We start from the raw sequence: 25,642 nt of genomic DNA, 5'->3' as shown, positions 1-25,642 counted from the left end.
CAAACTTAAATATAAACCGAATACACAGCAAAGTCGTTATGAGTTTTTGTAGACCAGCAAACACAGCTACAGAAAGTACTTAAACGCCATAGGTCAACTTTAAAGTCAGACATGCCTGCTTTTTTAACTTAATTGAAATGTATGGTGTGGTTCTGTGTAGCATATTCTGTGCACAACAAGACCGAGCAAAACTGCAATTTGTATATACATATTTAAGAAAAGATATTTTTAATTGTTTTGTTTAACAGACAAACTAGAACATTCACAGACACATATCACCAAGTAATGTTATGAGTAATGTTTTTGCTTACATTATAAAACTAATGACCTTACTAACTGTTTTTCTGCTTGTTCTGTCAAATATTCCAGTCAGGGATTCATCACCCACGTGCAATCATCACAGGAACCACATGGGTGACAAGGCAGGAAATCGGGTGATTCTTTTGTTAGTTTGTGGTCTCGGCGGCCAACTGCTCATAGCGACTAAATTTAGTATCCCTGGTACAAGGAGACAAGATGTCTGGTTGGGGACCAAAGTGCTGCAGACTAAAGGGGAAGCCTTATCCCTCGTTGTCAGTTGATCTAAAATGGTCTTCGTCGATGGTGGAGAAAATGTGTCCTTCGTTACTGAGGAAGTCCACCACTTGCCTGTGAACCCAAAAAGACCAGTTAGAAGTATTAGTGTGTTCTATTGCTGTGCGCAGAGTGACACTTAACACAGCTGTGTGTGTGGGGGGTGGGTGGGGGCACTGATAAAATGCGACCAATGACGCTGGATGACAACAAAGAATTAGTGAAGTACTATACACAACGCTCACCTCTATTCACACTATTCACATTTCTTAGTTTCTCAGTGGTCAAAATGCAAAGTCAAAAACATGGTCAACACTAAGAGGAAATGTAAAGTGAAAAAAATGTATCACACATCTTATTGAGGCCATCCTTAAAAATATTCTAAAGTTTTTGAAAGGGTCGGTCGGGTTACGGCAAACAAAAATATTTTAAGGATGGCCTGATGGGAAGGGTTTGTGTGCAGTGTCTCATAACTCACTTATAACTTTCTTATCCCAATCCGTGAATTTGTTTAACACTCTGCACACAGTGAGGTGAAGCACACACTAATCCCGACGCAGTGAGTTGCAGCGGCGCTCGGGGAGCAGTGAGAGGTTAGGTGCCTTGCTCAAGGGCAATTCAGCCGTGGCTGTGGGCATGGGAGAGCAGTGCTCAACCACTTCCCCCGCCCACATTTTTCCTACTGGTCGGGAATCGAACCGGCAATCCTTCGGTTACAAGCCCGAAGCCCTAACCAGTAGGCCACGGCTGCACCAAATAATTCCTAATGTGCTTGGCAGAGCAACGCCTTCTCAATAGTGTTACGGTGGCGATGCAGTTAGAAGTGACCTAACTGAATGGCTGAATATTCGGTGTCATTCTTAATTCACTTCAGTCATCGTACGTGTTTGTTTTCAGAGTTGTTCCCTAGCCAGACGTGGCCATGATGCCTAGAATGGAAGTAACTGAAGTCCATGTATGAAACAATGAAAGACCAAATGAAAGAAAGACATAGCCTAGTCTATGGAGTGTGACAGTGACATACCATACGAAAAGTGGGCACTATGAACGTAAGTGCTCAGTGCACACTAGCAGTGTACTGACGGAAGTATGTGGTTTGAGACACAGCCTGAGTTTAGTGTTAAAGTTGCTGGAGGGGTGTGAATTCTATTAAGAGGTGTGTAAACCGTTAGAGGTGCATAAAGGCTACAATTTAAGAAATATAGGAGGTACGTGAACTACGTTTAGGTGCATTTAACCTCCACTACAGTCTGCTAAAAACAGCAAGTTGTTGGTCGAAGTCAACAGAGGATTAAAATAATTCTAGTTTATTTAGGCTTAAATAGCCAGCCAACTTGACACTCATTTCTGTAAAAGATAGAAGTTACCCTGACAAATTTTAAAGGGTCTAAAAAAGAAAATGTCCTAAACTTCCTACTTCCCACCCCCCAGACTAAAATGAAATTTTTAGAATGGTGATTTTGCACCTTTTTTAAAAAGGTTTACCTGTATATACACTGATGCCAATTTAATGTTTGATCTCAATGTAATTTGATTAGGAAAATGAAACACCTGGGCCATTTCTGCAGTTCAGATGTTGAATTCAGGAAACCAGGCCATACCAAAGTCCTTTTAGGCAAGTCCCTCCACTCGGCGGCCATATTGCAACGCCTTTTGGGCACTCATCGGGCATCTATTTCGGCAGAAATGTGCGTGCGCAAGGCTTCACGACACCAATCTTGCTCCAGCAGCGAGATCACAACACATGATTGGCACAATGTCTTAACAACATACCACATTATTGGCTCAATGTATTCACATGTCGACGTTTTGCCGCGGAAGGGGTGTGATATGTGTAGACAACTGCCATATTGGCGTTACAAACTAACCCCATGCATTTCTATGGAGGATTTTTTGAGTGCTGTGTCTCCTCATTAAAAAGTCTCTGGCCATACAGAGTGATAGTATGTATGTGTGTCCTGTTCTGCAAGCAACTTAGCAGCTTGAAACCGGTTGAGTTCTCTCTGGTTGCCGTGTCATGGGTTTAGTTTGGTGTGATGGTGATGCTGTGCTGTTCTCACCTGATGACTGTGACACTCATGCCGCTGAGTCGCTGTTTGAGCTCCTGGATGCTGATGCCCTGTGGCTCGGGACAGCTCTTGATCAGACATAACACCTGCCGACACACACACACACACAGGCCAGAGTGGGTCGGTGTTACTCCACAAAAGCTATGGGGTTTTCTAAGTGTACATGTACATGGGAAGGTAAAATATAATATACTGTACGTCAACACAAGCACTAGGAGCAGGGAACATCAGAACACCCACCAGCTATGAGCAGGGCAGTGCTACATATGCTACAAAAAAAAAATCAGCCTGTGCTATGAATGATTTACCAGCTTAGCACCAATGGCACCTTATTTACAATGTGTTCTAGAGTGTAGTCTACAGATGAGGTGTTTGAGTAAAACGAGTAACGAGTAAAACGAGTAACGAGTAAAACGAGTGAAAAAGGTTAACATACAGCCCTGTGAGTTTACGTTTGTCAAGGAGTTTACTTTGACTTTTACAACTGCCAATGCAGGCACACGCAGGGGTTTTCCAAGCTAAAATTGATTGAGGATTACTATACACTTAAATATAGGCTCAGAGCTTAAGGGGGAGGGGGTGTTGGGGGTTACTCCACATTCCACACCTGGGTTAGTTAACTCAGAGTAAGTTGTTAACCTGCAAACAGAGGAGCTCTGGCATCATGGTACTTGCAAAACAAGGCCAAATGGCTCTTCCAAAACAATGGCTAGATAACCAGGGGGGCTGAGAACGACAGAAATGCAACAGGTGGCTGCTTTGTTTCTCACCTGATTCTGATTGGGACTCAGTCCATTGGAAACCATCGAGTTGGCACCTGCGTACCCTCCGCCTCCCATATTGTTCATGTTGCCTGAGCCCATGTTAGACATGGGCACAGAGCTCATTGCAACTGATCCGCTACCACCATCCATCTGAGAGAGGGAAAAAAAATGTTTTGTTAAGGCAAATGCTCAGGCATCTTTACACACATGAGCTGACCATGAACCACAAAACCAAAATGAACCAGTATACCTCAGTCTCTTTTGTGATCTCATGGTCACAAGAAAAACAAGAGGGGCACTCAAGAGAGGGCAGATATCTGCCGAGGCTAAATGTGGGCATCTCGCTACGGTAGTAAAATGAATATTAAATTTGATACTAAAATTCACAGATAAACTGTACCGAAACCATATTCACCTTGGCAGAAGTAATGAAAGGATGTTTGAAATGTTAATGTACCACTAAAAAAAAAGGTGCCTAAACTCCACCTGTCCTTTGGTAAGATAAACCCATTTACCCATTGGGTCATTCCGTGTCAAATCAGGCAGAATCCAGGAAATTGGTTGCTGCACCATCTCAGATTTTGCTCAAAGATTGTCTACATAAAGTTAAGGTCCCAAAACTTAGACCTGTAAAATGTTTTTGTACATTTTCCCACCATTGATTTTTCATTAATGTAACACTCGCATCATGGCTCACTCTCAGATGGTGCAACTGATAAATGCCAGTTCCCATCACTCTCCACAGAGAATTGCATGCTGGTGAACTAACTACAGAGACTGGGGCTAGCATGTGCATGATGGGTTCTCACCATTGCCTGCGGTTTGCTCAGCTGCATATGGGCATGCACCACTTCTAGCATGTGCGAGGTGATCTCATTCATATCCTCCAAGGGCCTAACACGAAAGGCCACCAGAGAACGATTGTTCTACAGGAAAGAGAGGGCAAAAGGGGTCAGACAAAAGATGGCAATGAGCTCCTGATTACTTTATCAACGTAAATTATCAGAACTTCAAACATTTCTCAAAGAAGTAGACATACACAGGCACCTGTTCTTACCTGGAAAGACCGAAGATTACCAGAGACCTTGACATAGGTGCCTGGGGGGATGACTGTGCTGTCCACACCAGGATCCTGATGGACAACATTAATACGAGAGACTTACGGATAAAGGCCCATTCACACAAAGAATGATAACAATAACTATAAATAAATATTGTTCTCATTAATATGAATGACGACGTTCACACATAAACTATAAAGATAACGACATGAAGAACGATATCGTTGGGGATCACTTTCAGAGCGATAAGAACCCGTCGAATTTTAACCGTCACATTCATTAACACAAGGAGACTTTGTTTATCGTTGCTCAGTGTGAACGCTTTTATCGTCATAGTTCTTGGTGTGAATAGGCCTTAACTCTTAAAATAAAAATCTTAATGGTTCCTGCTTCTGATTTAATGCAGAACATAAGTCTCAGCTGCTCAGAACTACTGTATCTGCTGTCCAACTTTCTTATGATTACTTATGATTTCTAATTCCCTAATGCTTGTCCAGAGGTATCAGTTCACAGTTCCTGATTATTTGGTACATATTCAGTCCTTACCTCTGTGTCTACCCACTGCTTCACATCCATAGGAGCGGCGGTCATGTCGTCCACTATGTACTGGATGTTGGTCATGGATTTGTCCATGCTTCTGATCACACCCACTATTGTGACCTATAGTACAAAATATAACAAAGAGAGAGACTGACTGAAGGATAGAATGAGAGATAGTACTGATCAGTTTTGGCTGCTAGATCAATCACTCAAAATTCAACCATTTATAACCCGTCCAAACTTTTATATCAGCACATTTATACAGTTAACTGGATCAAGACTTCTTCACTTACAGCCAAAGCCAACAAGACAGTCAAACGGCAATGAGAACGGTAACATGGAGAGGTTGCGCTTTAGGCTTAAGCGCTCTGGTTTACATAGACAGGCTGAGCTGTAACCCTAGATGCACACAGTTGCGTTGCGTTACTACATGCTGGTGGGTTTTCATGACAGTTGGGGTGTGTATTATGTTAAATGCCTTCAAGTATAACCATGTTCAAGTTCCTTTATTTGTACCCAGAGGTAGATTTTGTTTGCAGTAGAGTCCTCATACACACATATGTGAAAAACAGAGGCACATATCACACTTAAGAAGCTGGATGAATGAGCCAAAAGCCAGGATCAGAGAGCAGGTGTGTCTATGCATCAGGCACCAGGTTTTTCTTAAAGTTCATTCATAAAACAGAGGAAAACATCAAACAATGGTAGCATTTCATTTCATACAGCCCACATCCTACAACAACTTAATAGGCTAATTAACTCACGCAAATGAAAATGGTAGTCATCAGGCAAGTGGTGAGAAAAAGTGGAATACAGCATTATGTCCAATATTCCAATATGTGGTTTAATGTTCTGCATTGTGTCCAATAAGTGATTTAATGTTCTACATTTCTCATTAGTAGGTCACTTTGACTCTAACGTATGTTCTTACTTCATGACCTTGTATGATATCTGCACTGTTTTCCCCAAAAATGGATAATAGAAGATGCCTGGGTTGATATCACTTCTGATTGCTTGTTTTGCATCAAATGCCATTTGAGTCATTGATTACAGTACCCTGGATGTCTCCTGACTCTACTAGTTTCACTATATGATTATCCTTTGCCATGCTCTGTACTACTTAAACTCTGGATAATTCTGCGTCAAGTCAGAGACACATATTCTGGAGTACATTGTGCTTTGTGTGCGCCTCTCTCCTGTACAGGGCCAAATTAAACTCTGTATCTTGGTTGGTCTCACTTTGGTATGCTATATTTTTACCGACAGTGGTAGAATTGGAACTGATTTGTAAACTGTAAAGTCAGGAAGTTTGAGTAGTCAATAGAAGAAGTTAACAAAGTTACCAGCTAGAGTTGCAGCACAGGAGAATTAAGAGGAAGCAACTAGGAACATGGCAATAATCCAGCAAAAGGTAATAGGATTTATTTTCAACTCTCCTGCTCAGAAAAAAAAAGTTTCTCAACACTGTCAGGTGGTCCTCTAGTTTACATCTGCTTGTTCAACAGTGTAGAGTTGGAAGCGATAGCCTTCCACAGCAGCATCACCTCTGTTCAGAAGACTGCAACTAGCATCACACTCCTCACACACAAGTGTACATAGGACTGGCACGCCGGTGACATCACCGTTTGCATGTACAGTGACCACCACATTGAGTATACGGTGCCCTTTAGCCTCCGTCCCTCTGGTGTACAGATGGGGGGGGCTATGCTTTAGGGCCCCAACAGGTGCTTCGCTTACCTGAGCAACCTCCACCTCCCCCACTCTGAAAACATCCTCTGACTGGACAGCAGACTTGATTTGGGACACTGTGCAGGGGATGATGTGTTGGGCCCGTGTCCTCTGAAAAACCAGAAGCGAAACAGAACATGCTACATTACTAATCCTCCCGTCACAAAAGCCCTTAGGGCCATTTCAATAGTAGTATAGTAATAGGAACTTCTGTACAGGCAGGATGTTTATTCCCTAAAAGTATTTAAGCAAGATGTTAATGCTGAAATAAAATGATGCACACACCAGAGTATGTGTAATCTATGCACTGCGAAAGACACAAGAGACCAAAGGTAAAAAGGTTATGTGAAGGCACACTAAGATGCAGGCTACTCTCACCCCTTTCCTATCTCCACCCTGGGAGGCTGAAGGAGAACCAAAGCCTCCTGGAGACTGTGTGTATCCTCCACCCATGCTCTCCCCATAATTCCCTGAAAGGGCAAAAAGACACAATGATCAAAACAATGACATAAAATAAACCATAAAGAAATGCCAATCTAGCTCGTTAGGTTTCACAATATGGAAGAGTATGTCAGTTGATACAGTCAGTAAATATGTCAGATAATAAAGCCAAACCCCAACAACATCATACGTTTGTTATTGGACATAAACACGATAGGAATTCTCTATACTATGCGACACATTATATGCGACACATAATTATGCCCAAATCTAAAGACCTAAATCGAGCAACAAGATACGGAGTGAGTAAACACATGCATCTGTTTGTTATAAAGATTCAATAAACGTTAACGTAACGAGTCCTCGGCACGTCTGGTCTCAGCATTCACTGCAGTTGGTTATGTTTTCTACATTGGGAGGGCAATTTTTCAATAAAAATCTGCAACGTTAGAAGAGTTTCTTTTAGCTGACCCGCCACTTTGCTATCGATAAGCTTGTTACAAATTTAACACACCAAGTCGGCCATGGCGATATGGTTAGTGGTGCATATCAAACCTTTAAGACAACTTATTTAGGCAAAAGAAACACAACGCATAGTTAATTACTTAAGCTAAATACGGTTCACGTAACGTTAGACGAAAAATCTTGTTTGTTCAAGTTAGCCAGTTCGGTTCACTTACTAGCTTGCCAGATCCTTTGCTAGCATGCACACTTTGTAACTTGGGAAAGTACAATTACATTAGAACGTGGAATACTCACCATGGTTATACATTTTACTGCAAATGGAATAAAGTACACTAAGAATTGATGGCGGTGGACAGTTCTTCTCCCCAAGCCAGAGAATGTAAATGTCTAATGTCAATGTGATTGTTTTAGTTCCGCGCGCTACAGAACTCAGGCGCATGCGTTTTGCCGCGAAATCTACCGCTCTTCACACCACGATGTATTTCCGCTTCTTTATCCAATCAGAAGTGCCCAGTCCCTGGCTGAGTTCAAGACAGACAAACATTTCAAAGCAACGCAAACTGAGGTGCATTGAACACGCCGTTGTTCGCGCAAGCGCTCTGGGAAGGCCGTTGTTTTCTTTCTTTTCGAGATTCCGAGCCAAATATATTATGTAAACATACGTTTAATTTTCTTTAAAACGTTTCATTGTTATCATTCATCTGTAAATGACTGCATGCGTGTAGGCTATGCTGTGTTTATCGCCTTTTTAATACTGTGTGTTTTAGGTGATAGATATATATATAGCCCCCTCAAAACGAGACAAAAACTACAAAAACCTTGCACATTTTTATTTTACACCGTTGCTACCAAACAAAACGTTCTGCTGCCCCAGCCGGGCGTTCTGTCATAGTGGACTAATCAGTTCAGTAAAACTGTGATTATTCTGCTTCGAATAATCAGTTTCAAGTTCACTTCTAAAATGTTGCCAATGACTTTTAGGTTATTTAAAATGTAGGGTTTGGTAAAATGTCAAAAGTTAACTTAACAAATGCCATATCATTAGGCTATATAGGCTATTTTTAGCATAGCAGCATCAATTTCATGTCTTATAATGTCGCAAATCATTTTCAAACGACGTCAGGAACTTCCATCTTGGTCATTCATTTTTTGGCAGTAAAGTATACTTTGCATTAATGTTTGACAGTGGCCCTCATAATAGAACATAGGCGTAGATCATGGACTCACATGTTAGGCCTATTCATAAAACTTTAGTAGGCTATCACAGCATCCCACGTAGGCTAATAGCCTACAGGATAAATGGTAGCTGAAAACAAGCGTAGGCTAATTTAAATGTCACCTCTTAAACTAATTTCTATCCTCGAAATATAGTGCTCGTTGAAATATAATGCCATATAGGCCTAACCTAAATGTATTATAGGACTACTACGGAAGGTAGATTGCAATAAAAGTAAATTATCACTAGGCTATATATTCCACGAATAGAATTCTCAAACTTTCCAATCCTCAGCCAGACATGCAACTCGAAAATGTGCGCACAGATTTGAGCGTAGCCTATAGGCTAGCGCTGTCTTGCCTTCTACGTCCATTTCGTAGGCTAAATTTGCTGTGGCGGGTGGGGGATATTACATTACATTACATTACATTTGGCTGACGCTTTTTAACCAAAGCGACTAACAACATGGTAAACAGTAAGTTTTTAGAACAATTCTCACAATTTTAGGACAGTTTAAAAAAAACATTAGAGTACAGTAAGAATAAGTGCGTCGGTGAGTGCTGTTTTTAGCAGTTACTTGTCAGTTTAAAACGGCTGGTGAGTGCTAGGATCAGTAAGACTTGTTGTAAGTGTTGCTATGAGAGTAGATGTTCTCTAAAGAGCTGGGTCTTCAGGAGTTTTTTGAAAGTGGAAAAGGATGTCCCTGCCCTTGTAGGAACTGACAGTGTGTTCCACCAACGAGGAACAACAGATGAGAAAAGTTTGGATTTGGCTTGAGCGTACCGGTGGTAGAGCTAGACGTCGTTCGTCAGAGGAGCGCAGCGGTCTGGAGGTAGTGTAAGTCTGTAAGAGGGCATTCAAGTAGGTGGGAGCAGAACCGGAGACTACTTTGTAGGCAAACGTTAGAGACTTGAATTTGATGCGGGCCGCCATAGGTAGCCAGTGTAGCTGGATGAGCAGCGGGGTAACATGTGCCCTTTTGGGTTGGTTGTAGACCAGGCGCGCCGCCGCGTTCTGGATCATCTGAAGTGGTTTCACTGCGCAGGCTGGGATTTATCTGTAAGGGGGGCTGTCATTTGGGAATCACTGCTACTGAACTACCAGTCAGAGATGATCTTCGCAGGAGCATAGTCGAGTCCTTATCTCTTTCTTTATAGTCATATGGGATCAACTCAATAATTTCCTGTTGTGCGTTTTCCACTGACGACGAACCACATGGCTCGTGTTCGTGCGTGTTTTATTTGGAACGTCTTTCTGGTGCTCTTCTTTAAAGGTGGTGTGGCATTAACAGGTGAGAACTGAAAATTACTTTGGAGCCCTTTTTGTTAGAGCTTACTTTTTTCCTACAAACACGTGTTTGTTATTTAAAACATGTTACTTTCAACACACACACAGAGTCAAATTGTATAGTTCTTGATTAGGCTACTGCATCCTAGTTTGAAACTAGTCACAAACAAGCCAACATAGTGACTAAAGGATTTGAGGCTATATTAAGTTTTTTTTATTCAGGGAATTTCTGGCACATCACGGACCTCCATTGGGACCCTTCTTACCGGTTGGGTGATGACCCAACATCAGTGTGTAACTCTAGTGGCAACCGTCCTGTGCAGGGGGCAGGGAAGTTCGGGGACTACGCCTGTGATTCACCATGGGACCTCATCAACTCCTCCATATATGCCATGAAAAATATTTTACCAGATCCAGATTTTATTCTTTGGACAGGGTATGTGATGTATCATGACGAGACACTATTCCTTCCTAATCTGATTTGGTGTAAGCAGTAGCTCTTTCATGTTTTAATGCTCTCAAAATGTCTCTTTGTACTTGTATTGAATTGTTTCTCTTACATTTATCCATAGAGATGATACCCCACATGTGCCCAATGAGCAGCTTGGGGAAAAGGCGGTTGTTGACATTATCAGAAATCTTACCCAAACTATCAAAGAAGTGTTCCCAAGTAAATCACATTTTAAAATTCTCAAAATTTCTCTTCATTTTAGCAAACCACTGGTCATGATTTTGCCTAAAAAAGTTCATAAGATGACAAAGGAATTTAAAGATGATTAAATAGATAGGAGATCTATTTTTCCCCCCTTTCCAGCCACCAAAGTTTACTCTGCTCTTGGTAACCATGACTACCATCCAAAGAGCCAGCTACCAGCAGGACCGAATTATATTTATAACCAGACAGCAGAGATGTGGAAACAGTGGCTTGACCCAGAGTCTCAAAATCTCTTCAAAATAGGTATGATGCATCTTTGACTGGACAGTGTTAGTGGGACTGTGAGAGATCACTTCAGGTTACACACTAGTGAAGAATACCAATGTGGGTGGGTTCTGCATTTCAATAACCTAGACAAGAGGTCATATTGCTCAGACTATTTCTGGAAGTGTGCATGTCTTGGAAGAGATGATCAAGATAACAGGCCTATATCACACAATGATAAGGAAGATAGTTTTGATAATAAGCAAACTAACCTAACCATTCACATTTTATTGTCTGGCAAAATACTTTACTTTAGGTTAATACAGAGCGCTATTAGGATACATGGTTAGAGTTACAATGTAGTTGGACTCTCAAGTGAGAAGTGCAAGGTGCACCCTGACTGCAGCCAGAAATAGAAATGAGTTAATGAATTAAATGTCACAAATAAGCATACAAAGGCTGTAACATGCAGATAAGTTGTACAGTTTAACTTTACACTTTTATGTTTTATCAAAACAAGAATTCATAACATTTTGTTGTTGTTGTTGTTGGTCAGCTCTGCATTAAAAATAATCACAAAAGAATCTTGATAGCCATAACACATGTATTACTGTACTTGGCTCATTTCCATATCAGTTGCCTGATAACATTGGTCTTTTTCTGTTCTTTGTAGGTGGCTACTACACAGAGAGACTGTTGAATAGACCTGGGTACAGGATGTTGGTGCTTAATACCAACCTATATTACAGCCGGAACAAAGTGACACAGGACCTTCCAGATCCAGCAAATCAATTTGATTGGATGGACAAAGAGCTAACAAATGCAGCCAATCAAAAGGAGAAGGTGTGAGCCTGCTTTCCCTAACTTTCTTGTTGAAAAATGTGATGCAGTTGTGATTACGTATTGACCATATAAAACGTTTCTGTGCCAAAGGTGTACATTGTAGGACACGTTCCTCCAGGGTTCTTTGAGAAAAAGCGGCAGACGATGTGGTTCCACCAAAACTTCAATGTGCGCTACCAGGAGCTAATTCAGAAGCATCATGCCATCATCATGGGCCAGTTCTTTGGCCATCATCACACAGACTCTTTCCACATGTTTTACAGCCCAGATGGTAATTCAACAGCACTCTTCAGGCAATGGCTCTCTAGTTTGCATTTTGGATTAAGCCCATGAAATGCAGAAAAGACTCCCCATAGGGTACAGGGAATAGGGAACAGAGCATGCATCAATAAGAACAACTATACATTGATAAGTTAAATGTATGAGGAGATGGGTTGCAAAAAGGCTTGCAGAGAAAGCGGCTGGAGAAGGCAGGATAATGCATCTTAAATAAGGCACCTTGAATGATCTCCAACGTAAGAGCAAGTGATGATCAGCTGAGCAGTCAGCCAGGATACTGGCAGACTCTGAGAAGCTGAGTCTGACTCTGTGGCCTGTCTGAACTAACGCGATGCTACATTGACTCTCTAATCAGGTTCTCCCATCAGCACCATGTTCCTGAGCCCAGGTGTAACGCCATGGAAGACCACTCTGCCAGGAGTTGTTGATGGTGCCAATAATCCTGGCATACGCATCTTTGAATATGACACAGACTCCCTCTTGGTCAAAGTAGGAAAGCATGTTTGCGTACAGTTCTTGGAATTATTGTACTTATTGTTATTATTGTATTGTTAATCAAGTTTTACATGCTGAGGCCCACAGTAACTGATTAACGGTTTGTTTTTTACCAGGACATCGTCACTTACTATCTGAACCTGACCTATGCTAACGTTGCCCAGGCAAGATGGGAGAAAGAGTACCGCCTGACGGAGGCGTTCCGTGTGCCAGACGCATCTCCCACCTCCATGAACGTGATCCTGGATCGCATGGCCCAGGATTCCTGCATCTTGCAGAAATACCACGACTTCAACTCTGTCAGCTATGACTTGTCAACTTGTAATGCAGACTGTCGCATTGACCACGTCTGTGCGGCCAGGGCAATAGACCAGAAGGACTATGACCAGTGTGTGAAAGACGGGGCACCTCCTACTGGCCTATTTGTGGCAATGCTTCCGGTAATTTCTGTTGTACTAAGCATTGCATGGCCCAGCTTGTAAGGCTCTTGAGTAATTCCAGTCCAGTCTTATCAAATATTGTAAAACATTCTATATGTATATGTTTTCCATACTGCTACACATTAAAGCATCTAATCTGTATGACGTACAACATGGCAACCAATGCGCTCAGTCTGTTGTACATGAATGGGAACACTAATGACTAGGGTAAATCACTTTGCTTATGTAATACTATGCACACAATTGTACATGGAAGTAGGTAGGTCAGCACAATGCTTGCATGTGTCTCTACACTAAAGGGAAGTTATCTGTAAATGAATCCTTCAAAGTCACACCATTTCTGTGAAACTTCTAAAAAACAAATGCAGAGAATGACTCTCATCAAGCCCCACCATGCTTGTGGTTTCGTTAAAAAGTGCTACTAATGATCTATTCATGCCTGTTTGCACCTTACAGCGTGTCAATAATTTAGCAAATATTGATATCACCACTTGTGCCACAAAACCCAGTGATTCATTGCATTCTCCTGAGTACATCATAAGCAATCTTACATTGAATGGACTTACTGAAAGCAGTCTGTGAATGTGGTGAACTTGAATTTCCCCTGGGGATCAATAAAGTATCTATGTTACTCTTTATGACAACAATAATGTTCTTGTAATCTGCAAAAATAAAGGTGACACCTGCAGTAAACTCCTTCAATGTAGATAATGCTTTGGACATGGAACACCTCAATATTTTTAACAAGAGTCCTATGATACATCCTATGTCCTATGGTCCCAAGGTATGTCCCATGCCAAAGGCTTATTAAACCACTATATGGAGCTGCTGTGTTCAGCTTGTGTATGTGAAACGAGTATGACCTTTGATTTAAATGGTCTATAAAGAGTTTTCCAATTCTGTGACCTTGTTTGGAGGAAGATTTTTTTTTTTCAGGAGTTGTAAAAACTTAACAAGAAGGAAGATACTGGTGTAACCATGTCGGGTCTGTGACATCACTAGCAGTATTGAGAAACAGACACCAGGCTGGACAAATCAATCTGATTACAATCTAATCTGATACAAATAAAAATATGCTTTATTACCTCTTTTATTATGTCTCTTCAATAAATGCCATAAATGTTTACTAAGCCATTTATTGTGTGACAAAAGCATTGATGAGGGGGGCGTGGTATGTTCAAGCAACATTGCAATTGTTTCATATTGTCTTCCAATGTAAGTATAGGGCTGAATTCCCTCGGCATGTTAGTGCCAACTTACTGATAGCAAGCTGGACGTTGGACGTTTATACCCCTTTATTACATGACTGCTTGAGTAACATTGAAAAGTTGAGAGAGGCCACACTGAACAGAGCCCATGAACCCATGAGCCCATGAACTTGACATGAACCACCACATTTGGTCACAAGCAAATAAACAGACCAACAAGTACTCAGCTGTCCAGAGGAGTTTGATCACATGACCAGGACCTGCTTGGCAGACGTGTAGGGCTGCATGGCCGCGTCCAGGGCTTTGTGGAAGTCCTGTAGGCTATGCTCTGCGCAGGCTGGGGCAGACAGTTTCCCAGCACGGATTAGAGAGCAGAGCTCATCCAGCATGGCTCGCATGGCCCCCTCATCTGTGAGGGTAGGGGGAAAGGGCAACAAGTCACACAGGGAATTATCAACAACGTTAATGTTTATATGAGTTTATTACAACCTGTTGGCTAATACACAGAGATTTAAGAGAATATACTCCCCCTAGTTTACCATTTCGGAGTTCAAAAGTGATTTGATTGGATTTTGGCTATTAAATTGGATCAAGTTTTGAAAATGGGTGGTTCAAAGGGAAAACAGATTCTGAAATCAGATTAGATCATTGGTTTTAGTATGTATTGTTCCAAACGTTTTGGAAGGATTGGGATTCATTTGATCAAAAATCAGGATTATCCTGATCCCAGTAGAAGGGTGGATTTCAGGCACAAAATGTAATAACATTAACATTGGTCAAGTAATATAACATTGGATATAGGCACCATTGGTGTACAACAAAGCTAATTTGACATTTCCTGAGAGGTAAATATCTAGGGTATCTATACCCAGAGAGAAGAAGAGAAGAGAGTCACTTAAGAGATACATACATGGTGGTTGCCATCAATTATTGGGGGCCTAGCAGCGAAGCTGCGAAGGCACCCATTGAGTTACTAGCTTTTCCTATTATTATACTTCCGCCATTGGAGTCTATGGCAGCCCATAGAACGCCTGGCTAAAAAGTGCTGAAATTTGGCAGAAAGTTTCGGGACACTTCACTGACCACTCACGCTAATTTACGGATCTCTAAACCCAGCCGTCTAGCGCCACCAACGGATCAAAATTTGGTCCCAATCACTCACAGCAATTTTTATGCATATACATTGAACACTCTAGCGCCACCACCAGTTCAATGCTGGACATGCGTTCATGCGCGTGATCCTTGACCTATTTGTCTGATTTTCACAATTGAGGTAGTGTCTGAATCCTTGGACCATACAGAGTTCATCGACCCCTATCCTATCACTTTCCGCCATATTAGACCTCTGCCATATTGGATTTAGTCCAAACTCTACGAAAAGTTTCAGCGGTTACAAATTTCATTTGATTTTCACAGAACTTGTCGGAGATGATCTTCAGACCGAGCCGCACAAACGATACTTGTCAGATTTTTCAATTTCATTTTTGTTTGCCCGTGACAGCCAATCAAATATGCTGATGAACCCGCCAAACAGGAAGTGGACTAACATCTCTGTGACGCTTTGAGTTAACATAACAAAACTCGATACCATTAGTCAGGACACTGTCCCAATCACTCACAGCAATTTTTATGCATATACATTGAACACTCTAGCGCCACCACCAGTTCAATGCTGGACATGCGTTCATCGCGTGATCCTTGACTCTTTATCCTTGACTCTTTGTCTGATTTTCACAATTGAGGTAGTGTCTGAATCCTTGGACCATACAGAGTTCATCGACCCTATCCTATCACTTTCCGCCATATTGGACCTCCGCCATATTGGATTTAGTCCAAACTCTACTTAAAAGTTTCAGCGGTTACAAATTTTATCCGATTTTCACAGAACTTGTCGGAGATGATCTTCAGACCGAGCCGCACAAACGATACTTGTCAGATTTTTTAATTTCATTTTTGTTTGCCCGTGACAGCCAATCAAATACGGCGATGAAGCCACCAAACAGGAAGTGGGCTAACATCTCGGATATGCTTTAATGTATGAAGTCCAAACTTGGTACAGGGACTTGGTATCTGATTGTGAGGACGCACTAGGAAATTGGCATCATGTGGCCTCTATAGGGGGCGCTGTAATACCGGAAGTGAGCTTGTATCTCAGCAACGCTTTGGTGTACAAAGTCCAAACTTGGTATAAGGACCTGTTACCTGATTATGATGACACACTAGGAAATTGGAATCATTTGGCCTCTATAGGGGGCGCTGCAATACAGGAAGTGAGCTCCTATCTTAGCAGTGCTTTGATGTATGAAGTCCAAATTTCGTACAGGGACTTGGTACCTGATTGTGAGGACACAGTAGGAAATTGGCATCATTTGGCCTCTATAGGGGGCGCTGTAATACAAGAAGCTGGCTCATATCTCAGCAACGCTTCATTGTATGAAGTCCAAACTTGATACATGGACATATTAGATGATTGTGAGGACATGCAAGGAAAGTGGTCTCATTTGGCCTCTAGGGGTGCTGTAATAAAGAAAGTGAGCTCACATCTCAGCAACACTTTGGTGTATGAAGTCCAAACTTGGTAGAGGGACATGGTAGCTGATTGTGAGAATGCACAAGGACATTGGTGTAATTTTTGGTCTTGAATTTCCCCTGGGGATCAATAAAGTATCTATCTATCTATCTATCTATCTATCTATCTATTTGGCCTCTTGCTGTGAGTGCTTGCTCATGCCATGGCAACGCCATTCCTGCTATAGCGCACTGCTAGGCCCCCGCATTGCTGCTTGCAGCTATATTTTAAATACAATTATTCAAATGTTGCATTCTAAATATGGATTTCCACTACATGTATTCTGCTACTTCCCAGCACTGTTCATAATGGATGTTTTTCTTTGAGCTTATATGTACAGCTGGTCAAAATACCTTGACTATAATTCCTTTTCCACTGGGTGACCCAAAAGCCTCGTATTTTCACATCCTTAAAGATTAGAGCACTCTGATGGAAGGAAACAAAGGGGTTTTAGTCATATGAAAACAGGTAGTGTTAAAGGAACTACATGCATGAATGAACAAACTGTTTCAAACTGTTTCCATGCCAGTAAAACACTGATCTTACCACAGGCACAGTGACTGGCTGCTTAGCCATTCCCCCATAAGTCACCATGGTCCCTCCATTCCTGCAGAGGAGAATAGTGCATAACCCACTAACTGATTACACATACAGCACATATTAAACCACTTCTCATGTACGTTCAGCTTTTCCATTGGTATTCCTAAGAAACAGAAATACTGAAAATAATACTTCATAGTTTTTTTTTTATCTACATTTTAATTAACCTCTACTTATTACTATTATAAGTATCATCAAACACCTATCTTGTTTTTCTGTGACAATATAAAGGCTTTGACAGAGAGCAGCAATACAACTAGCTGAAGAAGAAAGGACCGTTTATCTATACATGTTCGCATGCTGCATCATATGAACTTTCATTTGCAATGTTGTATACTTAAAGTGGAACAGTATGCACTTACTGTAGGTGACGCAGTAGCTCTGTGGCGCTTTTCCCCCCTACACCATTAAGGGCCAGTCTCGGCCGCGGACACATCTATGACAAGCCAAACACAGACAATTCATCAATGCAAACACTGTGAATAAATTCTACTCGCCAGTTTATGTTTTATTCAGCACATAACTCATTCACACCGACTAGCAACAGAAGAGGGACATGTTTTGGGGTCTGCTAATTCACCTTAAAAAGCTCCTTCATCTCTGGGCGTCTGAGTGTCTCTTCTTTGATGACGTGAGTGGCTCCCATGGCCTTCAGCCTGTCTGTGAGCTGCTGGAGGTTTGGTCTGACAGCAACAGGGCGGACGCAAGTTCATTAAGGAAACACAGACACCAGTAACATCACAAACAGATTACACTTGCTGAATGATGCTTTCACAAAGTTTAATTCTAAGGGCTCTATCTTAGCAATCTAAAACTCAGCGCAAAGCGTATTATCATCCCAAAGCAAAGCATATTCCTATCGTACACTCCGATTTTCGCCATGCACATCTCTTTTATTGAACAATGGGTGTGGCAATTAACGACCTAAGGTGTGGTGTTGCCGCATTATCTAAAAATCGCTATCTTACACTATCTAAAAAGCATTACGCCACTGACCAAGAAAAACCTGGTCTATAGCAAAAGGCGCATATGAAGCATAGCTGAAGACGCACTGTCACAAGATGTAAGCAGCAACTCCTCTGCAGGACTGATTAAGAAACATAAGAACCGCCTTTAGGCATCCGACGTTTGAACAAAACCACCCCCAATGTGGACTGGACAAACCCCTAGCTATTTGCGAGTGACCATGCGTTTTAGATCGCCGAGATAGGGCCCGGAGTGTGAATCTGTAAAGAATACACAGTGAAACATGCCCAGAGGTAGCCTGGCTCCGCTGGTCTACGTACCTTCGCTCAATTTCATTTTCCTTCAGTCAGAGAGTCTGGTATTACCAGGCTAGCCCAGAGGCCCCATTATGTGAGAATTGGTATTTACCCAATGTTGTGATTTTATGACCATTATTTCAAAGGAGAATTACGGCGATTTTTCACAGAGATCTCTGTTTCTCAAGGTCACCAAGTACTGTCATTACAGACCCATAAAAAAAAAAATCGGTTCTACATAGGGACATGTTCATGCCCTTTTTTTCTTTTCTTTTTTCGTACCAACAGTACTCGCGATCTCGAGAAAATTCACATTGTTGCTTTAAATGGTGGCCATTCACCTGTCTCTGACCACATTGATGGTGTGAAGTCCTCTGGCTGCGGCTATCTGGATAACTGCCTGGCCCACGCCACTGTTGGCTGCATTCTGGATGACTGAGTCTCCTGTACACAAACCACACATGGACACAGTTAAACAAAGAGCCTCTTGTGATCTCTGTCCCTCTCATGATGTGATGTAGCATGTCACTAACATTGATAGTATTGTGGTATGGAGTAAGAAAGTGTATTAATGAATCACATTTAAAAAGTCAGACAGTGCTGAACAATGTGCCAAAGATGAATGATAAATGGGCAAAAACTAATGGATAAAACTAAAGGTAGAGTGAATGCATAAAAAGGTTGTGTGGTTTCTATGTCTGCTATTTTGACACCTGGCTTTAATGCCTCAAAGTCTGAGAGCATCCTGATGGCAGTGCAGGGGTTCACCCCTAGTGTCGCTGCTGCCAGCAGGGGAATGTCGCTGGGCAGTGTGACCAGGTCCTCCTCTTTCCACACTGCTGCTGACCGCCATGTGCCTGTTTCAGCAACAAACACATATGGGTCATTCCGTGTCAAATCAGACAAAATCCAGGAAAATGGTTGCTGCACAGTCTCAAATATTTTCCCCCTTCATTATGTATCATTTTTCCTACACTGTCAGAAATGCCTTATCTTGGAGCCCATGTTTGGGCATTAATATATTAATATCTTGTGGGGTGGAAGACAGACATGTTCTCATTATGATCTGAAAAAATGGTGATATTGAGGGTCTTGTAAACTTATTTCTTTGTATCCATGGCATATGGCACCAATCATTGTTTTGTCTGCAAATACAATACTTTATTAATGTTGAGCCAATATTTGAGGTCTTTGCAACAAATGCACATGAAGATATTAAGGATAAAACAAAGTGTGATTACATATTTTGGTAATGTTCATAGGACTAAAATGGTATGTGGGGTAGCTAGTAGGAACGCGAAAATCAACGTGAGAATAACTCAGTTTATAGTCATTTGGGTTTTAGGGTCATACCTATGGGTTTTCATTCTTGGCCCTGAGGCAAAACAATGATTTTGACTCTTATTCTGACTTTTATCTATGGTACAACATTGCCACTTTTTAGACTAAATGCCCATACACTGAACTATTTTCACATAGATTTTCAAGTGCCTACTAGTTACCCCACATACCATTTTATTCCTATGAAAATGAAAAACACAACCTCCTCTTGTTTAATCCTTAAACTCTTCAAGATATATGTGGAGATATATCAAAGATATGTCAAAATTTGATACAGCATTAATAAAATATAGTATATGAATAAATAATGATACCAAAACAAGTTTATACTACCATTAATGTATTTTTGCCTTAACTCTATTTGCACTTTTCTCCAAAACAAGGGCCTTTTAGAACATCAATGAAAATGCCGTACAAACTTTTAATGGTTCAGTCATACTGAGAACATGTTTGTCTGCCTATGAATAATAGCCTACTTTTCATTACAAATGCACATGAAGATATTAAGGATATATAAGGATTTTTTATAGACCTCTGATGTTCGCCTATAAAAAGGATCCAAAGCTACCATCTTTGCCCATAGGTGATCCGGGTGTTAACTGAAGCTAACTGCCAAGGAGAAAATCGCAAGACATCGGACCCCCTTATATGGGCAAAGTTGGTAGCTTTTTTGTAGGCGAACTTCGTAGGTCTATTTGTAATGTGTGAGACGCCTGGCTACTCTCCCCATACAGGAAAATCAGGGGGGGGGGGGGGGGAATATATTCACATATAAGCAGCTGCATCCAGACTATACTTGAATAGATGACTACAATATATTTAATAAATATATAGTACAATAATGTATATGGAAGTATATGTGGAACCCAAAATAGATATCTTGCATGAAGGTCCATGCTGAATATATTTAATTATAGGCAGAAAATATAAGAAAGTGGTCAATATTGAATATTTACTCATATTTTGAAATATATTTGTAAATACATGGAAATATATTTATTTAACATAGTATATTGATTTAACATAGATGTGCTTATACTGGAATATGTTCAAGCTGCATATATGTGGATATGTTATTTTTCTGTATGGGCCAGATATGCATAGTCATTCCTGATCAAATTTGATGATCTCTCCTACTGATCACCCATGCTTCCTGCCACAAGAATATTTAATCAAAACTCTTCCGAATGACTCACCAAGGCCAGCGTCTCTGGATATAACCCAGTCGCCGACTTTTAGTTTTGTCACCTGACTGCCCACTTCAGTCACCTGGCCCACCCCCTCATTGCCACCTATTGCAGGCAAGTCAGGCAGGATGGCATAAGTACCTGTGAAAACAAAGAACAGAATACCATCTCTTATGCTCACAGGTCACAGCAGAATAAAACCGTGTCCAACTCAGCCTAATTCCTGACATAACTTAACCTCACCTTGGATCATGTTTATGTCTGAAGGGTTGATGGGAGCTGCAAGCATTTTCACCAGCACGCTCTTGGCGCCCACATGGGGCAGTTCCAAAGGCTCCAATCTATATGGACAAGGGAGAGGGGATTCTGAATCATGCACAAAATGTTGCAGATAACAGATAGCATAATGTGCAAAACTACCATGACTGTTGGCTATAAAGTGGTTTGCTTAGCTTTGCCATGTGGCTAGACAGTTTACAATCACGCATTGTGTGTTGTTCTTACTGTAGAACTTGTGAAGGGTCTCCGTGTTTTTTATATATCAATCCCCTGCAGTCTTTGACAGATGACTCGGTTGAATATCTCCTGTGGAGTTTGTGGCCTAAACATCTGTTAAATGGAGAGGGGTGAACGGGCAGGCTGTCCTGTTGGAACTGGGTTGTTGTTGCACTGCACTGACCTACTGTCCTTGCTCGACATAATTCGCGCTTATGTAGGCGAATGAATTTGAAAGCAAAACATGACACATTTGCCACTTTCATTTTACTTTAGTGACGGGCTTATAATACAGTTGTCATCTGAAAACAAAATTGAAAAGTAGCTGTCAACTGAACATACGAGTCAGGTTCACAGCGCAGCCATGTTTGTTTTTACCGTACTATACAACGTAACTGCGGCATCAAAAAAATGGGCAAACTGCCGCTATTCCTGAAATAGACGCGCAAATAAAAATGAGGGCTATTTAAAGGCACAGTCAGCGATTGCGCGGGGTGTTTATGTTTATGATTCAATTTAGATTTATTAGCCGATACTTTTGTCCAAAATAACTTACATTAAAACCAAAGGACCAAACTAAACATACCAGCGAGGTTTCTCACCCCTCCCGTCAGTAGCCTAGCCTATTCCCAGAGAAGTTCCACACAGGGTTTAATTCGTTTTTCTTTGAGGGACAGACTAACATTTTGTTTGTTGCCGTTTTTGGAGCCTGGGCTAGTAGTTTTTACACTCTACTCACGAAATGGGAAGCTAGTGGTCATGAGGAGATGATTGCTGAATGTGGCTAAAATGTTATGAGCTTGAAATCATACAGTCGCTACGCCTTTAATGAAAGTTCCCATGACACTAACCAGATATTTAGGCTATAAGACTTTTTAAGCTACTTTTCTATTCACAACAAATAGGTATGAATATGTATTGGTAAGTATATATACTTTTTTGATCCCGTGAGGGACATTTGGTCTCTGCATTTTAACCCAATCGGTGAATCACAAACAGCACACAGTGAACACACAGTGAGGTGAAGCACACACTAATCCCGGCACAGTGAGCTGCCTGCTACAACGGCGGCGCTCGGGGAGCAGTGAGGGGTTAGGTGCGTTGCTCAAGGGCACTTCAGCCGCGGCCCACTAGTCGGGGCTCGAACCGGCAACCCGACGGTTACAAGCCCAGAGTGCTAACCAGTGGGCCACGGCTGCCCTAACAATATAGGCCTAGTTGCCCTTGTTGCCTTCAACCCCTTTCTAAAAAAGTGTAAAATGTGGGCTGTATGATTTGCATGAGTGATCTTCTGATCATAACATTTTATTTTTATTTACATTTTACACAGCGTCACATTTTTTGGAAACTGGGTTGTATTATAATTACAGCTTGTGTCTGTCTGTCTATCATGCAGCTCATTGCATTATCAACGCAAACATCTTAATCTCTTGGTCCAGGCAAGACATCCTCACACAATGCATAATCTATACATTTAAACAGATACGCCTGTGTCATGTGCCACTTGTGATTGTGCATTATATTCACATTGGTACATTTTTTGTCACCAAATTTTTTTTTTATACTAGGCCTATGCGCTTTTGCAAGTTGTATAAAACATCTGCGATGCTATCACACACCCATTTCTAATGGATGAAGCCTTGGCCTGAAAGAGAGGTCGTCAGGTGGTCCCCAACCTTCTCTGGGTGTTTCGACCCTTAATCACAACACCCTCCAGTTGGCGGGTCAGCAGCGACTGGCCAGGTCACTGCCCCTCTCCTCCAGGCTCCCAGCTTGTGTCCTCTCTCTTGTGCCAGAGCCAGCAGGAGGCTCTCTCTGACACTTCTCCTAACCTACTGTACGTACGGCTGCTTTCCTCAAGTGGCCTCTCAGTCCAACCTTTGTCAATAGATCTACAGATTGAGCTGGGAAACCTCGACATCCAGAAGGGAATGCCAACTCAAACCCACGTGGCAAATCAGAAAAATCCATGAATAGAAAATATTCTTCCTTTTCTTATTTGATAAAATATTGAGCGATGTGTGAGTGTGACCATTGTTGGCTGTATGGACAATGGAGTAAATGCCAGGAAGACCTGAAGAAGGCCTCTTATAGTAAAGATGGTCATGGCAATCTACCCATGACCATATGTCGCAGGCTAGGACAGGACATGACCTCTGAAACAGAGGAAGATCTGTTACATTAGAAAATGTATTCTCGTTTTCAACTTTCATTTAGTTGACAACTTCTTTTATTTTTTATGTCAAGGACACATGGAGCCATCAGTAAGTCGTATGATGGAGACGACTGTGTATCAGCACATGGGAAGTGCAACTACTTGTTGTATTACAAAAAAAAGTCACGTCAGGTAATATTTTTCTATTCAGTTTGACATTTTTATGACAATATCACATGATTGACATCTAATGTAAATACCACAATGTACTAAATGTATTTAATTGGTGAATGGACTGATGTGTTTTTCATTTGCTTCACAAATCATTCACATGTATTACATAAAATGTATGCATTCTTGTTTGGACAAGTTGGCCGTTTTAATGCAGATTTATGGCAAATTTATAATGCAAAGTATTCAGTTGTATATCAGAGATCAAACATGATTCAAACTGATTCAAAACATGTTGGGATGTTTCTTTATGGATTCTGTTCTCATAGAGAGGTAATCTGAGGTTTTCCCTGAGTTAGAGATTCTTGATAGATCAACCCCCTTGATATTTTACTGCAATCACATAATACAAACACTTGATGAAATTACCTGAATACAAAAATGACACATAATTCTAAGAAAAGAAAATACAAAAGATTGTAATTGAACAAATCAACGCAAAGAAATCATATCTCACACAAGAAGTAGTGCAGTGCAACTCCGCATTGGCTATCATCACAATGCAAAGCTGTAACAGTTTAAGGAGTTCATTTTGTGCATAGCAGAAAAATAATACAGATAAAGAAAGTAAAATAACAGTGGCCTAAGCTAAAATAACACAGCCGTTTGAAAAGAATGTTGGGAGGATAACAAAGCAACTGATTCAATAGGGCACCAGGAAAAAGGCGAGTGTTACATAAAGAAGTGGCAACATGGATGGCTACAAATAAATACTACCGTTTTATTAAAAAGCGACTTTATAATAATTACATGTATATATTAAATGATTTGCCAACTTCTTCTTAAACAGAGGTAAGAAAGACTTATCTAAGTCTACATGCACCCCAACTCTTCCTCAGATATGGTGGAACATGCCACTATATAATGGAGGGAATGGCATTATGATATTTTGGCACTGGACTACAATACTAAACTAACTTCTCATTCTCAGATATGCCTAGATGTGGCTATTTGTGACCAAACGGAGGACTTCCCAAACCTACATACCTGATTGAAACACACTCAAACAAGAGACACAAAAAAAATTTGACGAAAGGCATAGCTGATTGACGTATTATTTCTCTTGCCATTATCTGTTGTCAGAAGTATAGATGATTGGCGCTATAGCCCTGAGATCAACAACCTAGTGTGCTCACCCTTGCCTGTAACCATGCTTTGGCGAGGGTGAGTGGAGGTCATGAGGCTGTTTGGCTACTGAGAGGGTAGGCAAAACACTGCATGTGAGGTAGACAGTGAGCCCTGGCACGCGCGGCAGCTCTGTGGCAGACTTGCGACCGAGCCTGGCATCGCAACAGGGACCTTCAGGGTGTCAAGAGGCACTCTGCAGGTCAACACATTCAGGTCAACACATTCATTCATTCGGCTCCAGGTGATCTGGACAGTCGATTGCAAAAACTGGCAGCAGCCAAGACATAAAGCACCGATTCTCTCCCATCTGTGTTTCTTTTTTACCCTGCCACCCCCCACCCTCATA

General features: G+C 41.4%; 3 protein-coding genes across 3 annotated transcripts; 1 reads left to right on the top strand and 2 right to left on the bottom strand.

Annotated features, from left to right (window-relative positions):
• Positions 1-201: 201 nt before the first annotated feature.
• Positions 202-8,117, bottom strand: rpa2 (replication protein A2). The gene is made up of 9 exons (XM_048261860.1): positions 7,936-8,117; positions 7,114-7,205; positions 6,745-6,846; positions 5,014-5,127; positions 4,464-4,538; positions 4,216-4,332; positions 3,413-3,556; positions 2,634-2,728; positions 202-648 (listed from the first exon to the last, which is right to left on the bottom strand). Exons 1-9 carry the CDS (start codon positions 8,078-8,080, stop codon positions 561-563), a joined length of 972 nt encoding a protein of 323 aa, XP_048117817.1. The 5' UTR covers positions 8,081-8,117; the 3' UTR covers positions 202-560.
• A 1,694-nt stretch (positions 8,118-9,811) lies between these two features.
• smpdl3b (sphingomyelin phosphodiesterase acid like 3B) lies at positions 9,812-14,204 on the top strand. Its single transcript, XM_048261678.1, has 8 exons — positions 9,812-10,148; positions 10,367-10,580; positions 10,717-10,814; positions 10,959-11,102; positions 11,737-11,906; positions 11,997-12,177; positions 12,541-12,674; positions 12,797-14,204. Exons 1-8 carry the CDS (start codon positions 10,073-10,075, stop codon positions 13,160-13,162), a joined length of 1,383 nt encoding a protein of 460 aa, XP_048117635.1. The 5' UTR covers positions 9,812-10,072; the 3' UTR covers positions 13,163-14,204.
• mecr (mitochondrial trans-2-enoyl-CoA reductase) lies at positions 14,176-22,159 on the bottom strand. Its single transcript, XM_048261679.1, has 10 exons — positions 21,792-22,159; positions 21,531-21,628; positions 21,297-21,428; positions 19,473-19,616; positions 19,101-19,203; positions 18,078-18,180; positions 17,860-17,933; positions 17,444-17,504; positions 17,251-17,323; positions 14,176-14,737 (listed from the first exon to the last, which is right to left on the bottom strand). The coding sequence occupies exons 1-10, from the start codon at positions 22,046-22,048 to the stop codon at positions 14,574-14,576; spliced, it is 1,209 nt and encodes a 402-aa protein (XP_048117636.1). The 5' UTR covers positions 22,049-22,159; the 3' UTR covers positions 14,176-14,573.
• Between the last annotated feature and the right edge of the window lie 3,483 nt (positions 22,160-25,642).

This window comes from Alosa alosa, chromosome 13, assembly GCF_017589495.1.
Source record: "Alosa alosa isolate M-15738 ecotype Scorff River chromosome 13, AALO_Geno_1.1, whole genome shotgun sequence".
Classification (NCBI taxonomy): Eukaryota; Metazoa; Chordata; class Actinopteri; order Clupeiformes; family Clupeidae; genus Alosa; species Alosa alosa.
This window is presented reverse-complemented; position numbering and strand designations above follow the sequence as displayed.